General features: G+C 37.6%; 1 protein-coding gene across 2 annotated transcripts; it reads left to right on the top strand.

The window, feature by feature from the left end:
- LOC112509552 (protein REVEILLE 6) lies at positions 1-7,565 on the top strand. 2 transcript variants are annotated; one of them, XM_025114557.1, is made up of 9 exons: positions 1-284; positions 3,794-3,851; positions 4,320-4,443; positions 4,552-4,662; positions 4,777-4,896; positions 5,228-5,337; positions 5,538-5,597; positions 7,076-7,179; positions 7,263-7,565. In XM_025114557.1, the coding sequence occupies exons 1-9, from the start codon at positions 94-96 to the stop codon at positions 7,267-7,269; spliced, it is 885 nt and encodes a 294-aa protein (XP_024970325.1). In that variant the 5' UTR covers positions 1-93; the 3' UTR covers positions 7,270-7,565. The 2 variants fall into 2 exon arrangements, with proteins under 2 accessions (XP_024970325.1, XP_024970324.1); XM_025114556.1 differs by having other exon boundaries at positions 4,528-4,662.
- The last annotated feature ends 1,737 nt before the right edge of the window (positions 7,566-9,302 follow it).

The following is a 9,302-nucleotide window of genomic DNA, read 5'->3' as shown; positions in this document are numbered from 1 at the left end:
GTTGCTCTCTCCTTCCTCATCGTTCTCTGATAACACCACCAGAACACACACACACAGAGCGCATTGAATCGCCAAGGCCTTTTCTTGGATCCAATGGGCATGGCTCTCCCTAATATTGGTTCCTTCTCTTCTTCTCCAACCGCCGCCGTTGCTCCGCCATCAACGAACTCCTCCTCATCGGCCGATGACGCTTCCAAGAAGATCCGAAAACCCTACACCATTACCAAGTCCAGGGAGAGTTGGACTGAACCGGAGCATGATAAGTTCCTTGAAGCTCTTCAACTGTGAGTTTCCTTTAATCGTCACCTAACCTGATTGATTGATCCAGTTTCTGAATTATCTTGTGCTACGACTCTAGGGTTTAACTGCCATTCACAATTGAATTTCACTTTTAGGTACATGTGAAGTTTGAGAGTATATGTTATTGGGACTCGTAAAATTGAGGGGTCTGGGTTGTTTTGCGGTTGGTCGGACTATGTTGTTTATTTTTCTTTTGGCAATCTGAACTCTATTCGTGGGATCGAGAGTTTATTTTACAGTAAATTACGCTGATATCCTGATTATTATTCAGGGTTTCATGTTTAGGGAATGTTGTACGTTACGGAGTTTCATTGATTGTTCTGTTTCCAAGTTGTCATGGTTTTCTGCTGAGTTGCTGGTGATTATGGTAGAACGTGGTTGATTAGTCTCGATGTCATGCCACTCGAGGGTGAAATAACTTTATGATTCCGTGAGTCCTCTAGATGTTAAGGATCATCAAGTCATAGCGAAGCTAGAAGTAGTGTGTTTTTATCACATCCACAAAAATTAGGCTGTAAATATGATGAATTATGCTCATGGATTGAGTTGAAAATATTTTTGCCTGTCTGCTGCACTGCTATGGGGCATGCTGAACATCATAGTTACACTATAGCATGTGACTTATCTGCTAAGAGTGTATATGTCAGGAAACATGGGTGGTGATTCTTTTAAACTAGAGAGCTAATGCGTTTGATCCCTTGCAAACTTTTTCTCTCTCTCCCATGGACTCTAGGATCGACTAAGCCCACAGCACTTTTTGGTTTTTGTTTCTCGGCTGAAAAGCATGCTGAGGCTACATTAACATGCTTCTAAAACTTGTAAAGTTGCTTTTATTTTTTAAAGAAGACCTGGAAAATGACACACAAGTGAGCATCCATGGCAATCCGCTAGGCAATTAATAAGTGTGGGCTTTGAACTCAGGACCTCTAGGGAGCATAAACCTGCTATTGTAGCTTTCAGCGGGGTAAACAACTTAGCTAAATGACTTTTGGAGGGCGAGTCAAATGTCCCCTCACATTATTTTTCCTCCTTAAAAACAAGTTAGACCGTTGATTAGGCATCCATTGACATACATCCGTCTTTGTCGGTCATCAAACACTTATTCCGTATATTAGACAGCCAAGGATGAGTCCTTGAGTCTATCTTGGAAGCTAGTTCAATGTTTCTCCGCTTTCAACATTTAACAAGCCTAGCAACTCCATATGCATGCTTTCGTCTAAATAATCCATGACTTACCTTCAGGACTTGCCTCCTTCCAACTACTAGGACCACAACACCTCAGATCACAATATGTCCTATAGTTGTAGAAGGTTTTTTGAATGTAGATGAACACAACACACACACACTCACACAAGATATCTGCCTGCCTTGTATTCTCAAGGTTTCTTGTTAGATAAATAATCAAATCCTTTATTTGTGTTTGAATGCAAGTGGTAGTTCCAAGTTTCATACACAAATTTTGGGAGAAAATGGGATGAACTGCGATGATTCTTTTGGTTTTGGTGGAATCCTATAATAAAATAGCAATCCCTCGTGGAAGGCAAGGAAGTTGAAGGTTGCTAGTCTCACATGGAATATGTTCTTTATTATAAGCAGTGTTCATAAAAGCTCGCTGCAACAGCCGCCATGCCGCGCTGTTGCTCAAGGCTTGTGTCTCACGTCACGTTAAACCTGTGGCACGCCGTGACCTAATGTGTGGTTTTTGTGACTCAATATTTGACTTCTCTTACTTTTTTAATGTCTTATTTGTTAGTTTTTAATGTATAACTTAATTTAAATTATTTAATATCATTGACTCATTGAGTTATAGTAGAATATATATGTTTATATATATATAATTTATATAATATAAAGATTTGCTGCCCTAAGTCACGCATTGAAAAACGCCGCGGCCTCGTCGTGGCTCCTAAGGCTTGAGGCTTGACCTCGCCACACCACGCCTCACGCCATTTAGAACCTTGGTTATAAGTGCTTCTAACACTCTACTACAATGCATCTGCCACCATGGTCATTTGAGTCATGGGAAACCCCTTTCTCTGAGGCTCCGTGTTGCAAATTTTTCTTTTTAAGGCTCGCTACAACACGAGAGGTTTCACAACTTTCTTGTAAGACCTGCCACTAGAGATGTGGGGGTGTTTAGGGAGACATAACAAGAATTAGAAATGTTGCTATTGTTCGCATCTGCAAATAGACACTTAATTTGAAATTCGGGGAGGGCATACATTAATCTTTAATTCTGCTTTCTGCCAATTAAACTACCTTGAAAACTTTTGCTTGGAGTAGAGTTCTGTGGATACGTATGGCATTCAGTCGTCAGTGGCAGATACACGAATGTGAACTTGGGGATGCCCTACCACGAATCCATGATAAATATAAACTGGGTATGCACGGTTTGTATAAAACTTTTTTAAATGACATTTTTTTCTTCTCAAAGTATGCTCATGCATACTGGTGTACTAAATAGATCTGCTCCTGATGGGGTTCTTGGTGTTGTAAATTTAACTGACATACACCCTCACTTTTTATCTTAGCTTTGAATGAAATATCAGTATCCTTTTTGTAAAGATGGCCTACCTGATGCATTGTTTAAATCTCCATGCATATAACTCCTCGGCAGGTTTAGCCTTTGGTGGTCAAACCTGGTTTTTGCGAGTGCACATGGCAATGGACGCTGAAGCAGGCACACACAAAGGAAATTTAGAATGAAGAAAAGTCTTACAATATCAACTTAAATTTGTACATTATCATGGTTATCCGGAATAATGTACTAGATTTTGCTCTAAGTGAACGTAAGTTGGCTGGTTCCCCTTCGGAAACAAGGTGTACGTCCCAGATACATTTGTGTATATAACACTCCGTATCCAACATATCTGTGTTTATCCATAGCTTAGAAGTTCAATTCAACATGTGCGGACAAGGTCTGGAATCAGCGAAGAACTGTAATTTTCTTCCTAACCTCACATCTTATATGTGCCTATCTGACATCATTAAAGGTGAACCGAAGGAATGCATGCTTTGTATTTACTTCACATAAGGAAAGCTTGGTATGCTTCTTCATTTTTCTACCACTACACATGTACTGGATTTACGAAGATTTCATGTTTAACTTTAACTGTATCCAGCATTCTCTTTCACACCCAAAGCACCTAACCTTAACATAGTTATAATTGAACTCCAATCGGCCTAGACTTCTACTACACAGCTATTAAGTTAGGAGCTTCAACTTGTGAATTGGTTGTTTATCCCCATTAAGGATAGGAATGGACACCCAATACACACAAATGATAAACAGTTGAAGAGCTAAGCTCATCATGGTGGTAGGTTTTTGATGGCAAGGCTCTTACCATGGCATGGTGGGCAGTGATTGACGTCTATCATGAAAATCTTATTGCTTATTTGAATTGGCTCTAAGTACAATTGTGGATTCTAGTTCATAGACCATTCTTGATGTGGACCAGTTACCTTATTGTTTATATGCTCCATTGATTTACAGCTTTGATCGTGATTGGAAGAAAATTGAAGCTTTCATAGGTTCAAAGACTGTCATCCAGGTGAACTGTGAACTCTCTTTTTGTCAGTAAACATCTCTTGTTACATTAACCCTTTATATCATGTAAATTGTTTGTAAGAGAACATCTTGCAAGAAAGAACTATGTAATCTCTTCTTTAAGCGGTAACTTTTTTAATTTTTATACTAGCAAAATACAATTACTTCTTCTTACACAATAAGTACAATCACATTTTCATTGTTAAGATTCTTTATAAGAAAGATCTTATCTTTTTTTATTGGGATATTTTTTCTCTAATTTTCTTGTCTCAAAGGCATACTTATATATGCCTAGTGATAACTTCTGATGGTCTCCAAGTCTCCAATATTCCCGATTCAATGTCTGTGAGAATAAAAATTATATATTTTGCATTTTGCTTTGTAAAACTGTTTCTCAAGATATTGAAAGTTTTATATCATGTATTCAAGGATAGAGCGTTTGCTTAACTAAAGGTGAAAATTGGTTGTTCAGATACGTAGTCATGCACAGAAGTACTTTCTGAAGGTTCAAAAAAGTGGTACAAACGAACATCTGCCTCCTCCTCGTCCGAAAAGGAAAGCTGCTCATCCATATCCTCAAAAGGCTCCAAAAAATGGTTCGTACATGAGAAAACTAGGGCCTAGGGACTTTATTTTATAGTATTGTATGTAATACTGATCAGGTTTGCTGTATTTAACAGCTCCGGTTCTCTCAAATGTTACAGCATCATTTCAAACCTCACCTGCTTCTACTGACCCTGAATTTAATCCGAGTGATCCTTCTGCAGTGGTGAAGAACCAGGTCGAAACTGGTAGTTTGTCCGGTATAGGGATAGGTAAAAAAATTCTGTGGGTCAATGCACATGATTCTGTTGTGGCATCATATTTTTTAGTCTTCACTAGTTGCTTGTATTTTGCTATTTACTATCTTCACATGGTATGATTTATAGACGATATGGTATCCGGAGGCCAACCAGAAGCTGTTAACTGTTGCAGCAGTAATGCGAATGCTCCAAAAACACAAACAAGTGAAATACGTGAACAAAGGAGTCATGGACTTCCGTCAAGAGGTAAGCTATTGCTTAGGACTTGCTTATTTATACGCATTGCAATACTTCTTGCAATGAATATAACATCAATGTTTTAATTTGTATATCTGTAGTATGTTCTGCTATCATCTTCATCAAATCAGATTATGATTCAGTTCTCTTATCATGAAATGTTGCTGCCTAAATTGAATCTTGTACACCTTAGTAGATATCTTTTTTCCTTCTTTATGTATGCGAGTGAAACTTTTATTTACAACAATCCTTTGAATACCATGGACAAATAAAAGGTAAAGTTATCATTGAGATTTGTTTTTTGATGCAAAAATGTTGTATTCTTTTTTCATTGATGCAGTTCTGCCCGACTTTGCTCAAGTATATGGCTTCATTGGCAGCGTGTTTGATCCAAATACTGATAGTCACTTGCATAGACTAAAAAAGATGGACCCGATTGATGTTGAAACGGTATGCTCTCTAACTCCATTTCTGATCCTTTTGGAACTGTATTTTTCCTGTTGTGATAGGATGTTTCTTGTAACAGCATATACTTATTTGTGTGTTTGTAACGTAGTTTGTGTTTCAGATGATTCTTTGTTTGAATATGTCGATTATGCTAATGCTTGCAGATGAGTAATTCAAACTTAATGCTGTTTTCCATCTTTCAGGTCTTGTTGCTAATGAGAAACCTCTCTATCAATTTGACGAGTCCTGATTTTGAGGACCATGTAAGCATTCTTTAACTTATTTTCTCTACCTTATAACATATGTAAGATATGATATATGGCTATTTCGACTTTTCGAGACACGCTACATAAACCTTGAGGGGCAACTCATCTGGCAAATAAGAGCATCTCCAAAAGTTTATCCATAATCTTTATAAAATGGAGAAGTAAAAGTCATTTGCATTCAGCTCCAACAATTTCGCCATTTTGGAGATTTTAGCATTGATTATATTATTAAAACATTCATTAATATAAAAAGCTTCTTCTCTCACTTAGTCATAGTGTAAGAGGCTAAGAGCTGTCGCCACCCTATCTGGCCCGCTAGAAAATTGAGCTTGGACTACCATTCTTGAAGAAATGGGCGGGGTCGGAGTGACTTGTTAAAATTAATGGACGGACATGGGAGTTGCAAATTTTTTTTGGGCAGGACCGCCCGACCCGTTAAATATTTTTATAATAATTAACTTTTATAACTAAAATTTACAAATAAAATTGAAAATTCTTGGTACTTATCAATTCCCACTTAATTATGACTCAGATAAAAACACTCTTTGGAAATCGAAAAAATAAAAACAACATTACCTCAATTGATCAATTCCTTCTTATCTTATCTTATTTGATCATTTCTTTTATTGAAACTCCATATTTTGCAAAACAATTTTTTTTTAAATTATGTACATTGTTATGTATTTACATCTAACTTCAAGTTGGAAAAATTGTTATGTATTTTGAATTATTTTACATAACTTGTGATTTTATATAAGTTTTGTTTTCTTAAAAATATAATAGAAATTCGGCCCGTTAGCCCGTGTGCAAGCCCTACACGGGTAAAAGGTGGGTAAGGGCAAGTTTTCAAGCCCATAAAAAGGGCTTGGGTTTGCTATATTAAGCTTGTTGGACAAAAAAATAGGTTAGGCAGGCCCAAGCCCGCAAATGATCAGCTCTAACTTAGTGGTAGGTTGGGTAGTTTTTTTTTGAGAAGAACAAAAAGTCGTTCTCTCTCTTCATGTAGTTTTGGAGGATTCTCCGAATTTGTGGAACATTTCCATCGCTCTCTTCTTTCTTCATTTTGGAGAAGCTATTGGAGAAAATACACGTCTAAAAACTCCAAAACCTTTTTTTTCCTTCCCATTTCGAAGGAGCTGTTGAAGATGCTCTATAGGCTAGGCTTGGGGCTCCTCCCCATAAGTCGCAGGTTAGTCTCATCAGGGCCACTGAGGATTTCTCTAGTTGTTATCTTCAGGACCCCATTGGATTACTTGAGGTGTGTGCAAGTTGGCCCGGACACCTTTGGTTACTAAAAAAACACCCTTTATAACATCTTTTACACCCTTCATTCCACAACAAGTGTCTTCCAAACTTCGCAAAGATCAATAAGATTGCATCATGCAACATGGGATTAATTCCTCTTTGCTATGGCCCTGTTGATCTTAATCCTAAACTGGAAGTAATAAACCTTTATTTGTTTGTGTGAATGGCAGAGGAAATTGTTGTCAACCTATGAGGTTGTTTCAGAGAAAGAAAATTCAGATGTTGCGGTGGACGCCCTTCTCGAGTGTCAACCTGAGGAAGTTGGTCATTTTGGGTAAGGAACATATACCACCATCACGATGTAAAGTATTTGTCTTTCTATTTGACGAATGATACTAGTTTCGTAAAATATGACAGGACTTGAATAAATAAGTGTGAGCTCCTGCATTTAACATAAGTTGTAAGCAGCATCTTCTGCTTCTGCCATGAGAATCTGGTTTGCGCAGCTCGTCTGTTTGAGCTCCTACTAATGTGTGTACATAGCACAGCTGTTTTCGGGGGTGGGGTGCTGGAGGAAGTGATGAAGTCGTGTCACGGGAATGTATAATGTAAAAGATTGATTCATGAAAAAATCGAGTTTATAGCCAACTGTTATAACTGTATTTGTAAAATGTTTGAAATCGCCTATTTTGATGGTATGTTTATTTTTTACATTTTAACAAATTATACGTTTGGAACATTTGTGCTACTTTTTACCTTTTTAAGTTTGAAATGTCCTACATTTTTAACTTGTAATGACATTCTGGCAAAGTCTTGCTCTATTTTTTTTATTAACCTGGATATCCAACTCGTTATGCAAGCCGACTAATCCCAGGGCGACCACTTGCTTTGCAGATAGTCCGGATTTGAACCTGTGACCTCTTGGTATCTTTAGAGCCAAACTCAAACCAATGAGGCACCACCCTTTGCAGATAGCAAAGTCTTGCTTTTTGCCTTCATAGAGTATAGATTGGGGGACTGTTTATTCAGCACGACAATTGTTACTCAAGGCTTGTAATTTTATGTTCTCATGCAGGTAGTTTTTAAGTTGGGTATTTGATTCCCTTGTCTTCGGTTGACACCCTTGTCGATCACGTTATTAAAGTAATTGAGGAGCATAATTGAAAAGCCCCTTGGCAACATTTCGATTCGGTGGTTATGTTTAGTGGAAAAAGAAGAGGGTAATGCTTCTTATTGTCAAAGAAAATTCCATCTTAAAACCCCACATTGAAAAATCTTGACTGCCTTGAAAGCCATGGATTTAGTGCAACCAATTAATACCAGGGGTGTTCGTCGGTTGAAACATGATGGATTGAGGTGGATCTAATCTGATCGAATCATCCATTAGATGTTAGATTTTGTCATCCGATCCAATCCAACTAACGTTGGACAATGGATGATTAGATCAGATCGGTTTCATTAATTGGATATTATTATCTGTTATCTATTGTTTTGGAGTGGATTCATCCAATATTTTGATTCAATTTCAACTAATTAATCCACAGTTTCAACCAATTGTTCATGTAGTTTCTTAAGTTATTAAACACAATGCATATTATCAACTAAAAAACAATATCATAAAATGTTAATAGTTATATATAGTTACAAAATTATATGGTAGTTGAATGATAATTGGATGGTGGTTGGATTGGATCAGTTCGGTCTTATTGGATGATGAGATATCATCAAAAAACCGATCGATCCAATTTGAATGTTGAAATTTTGAATCTAATCGGATCCAATCATCGATTGGATTGGATCAGATGCCCGAGTTGGATTAGATGGGATGACAAAATCCAAAATCTAATAAATGATTGAATCAGATCATATCCACTTAAATTTATTGCATTTCAACCGATAAACACCCTAAACCCACTAATTGGCTCCAACATGCCATAGATCTAAAAGAAGCTGCTGCTTCTAAAGATGCCAAGAGACCGATTTGCATCACTTTTGGTTCCCTGCTTGTTGGTGACGAAGCTCTCCAACGAGCAATCTCCGAACGCCCACAATGGAATTTCTTGAACATGGTCGCAAAACCGATCCTATTGCTAGTTTTTTCACATCAAATAGTCCATACAAGCTGTTCGGCGCCTCCCTCTTTTACACAGAATCAATCGGGCACACTGTTTTTGAAAATCAAGGACTGGTCCTCGCAGTCCTAGACGCCATGGCGTCATCGGGAGTTGGAAATACATAAATCCCTGATTATGGAACCATTTGAAGTCAATCAAAAGGAAGACCTTGTATCGTGGGGTTTCAGAATCCGACATTGTCATTGGTTAACATCCATTCAATGTTGGAGGAACCGAATCGATCCAATCATCCATTAGATGATGGATTTTGACAACTGATCTGATCCGATTAACATTGACAACCAAACCGATCAAATCCAATAGATGATTGGATTGGATTGGT

Source organism: Cynara cardunculus (genome assembly GCF_001531365.2).
Source record: "Cynara cardunculus var. scolymus isolate 2C chromosome LG 3, CcrdV1, whole genome shotgun sequence".
Classification (NCBI taxonomy): Eukaryota; Viridiplantae; Streptophyta; class Magnoliopsida; order Asterales; family Asteraceae; genus Cynara; species Cynara cardunculus.
The sequence above is the reverse complement of the archived record's forward strand: the minus strand, read 5'-3'. Positions and strand labels throughout refer to the sequence as shown.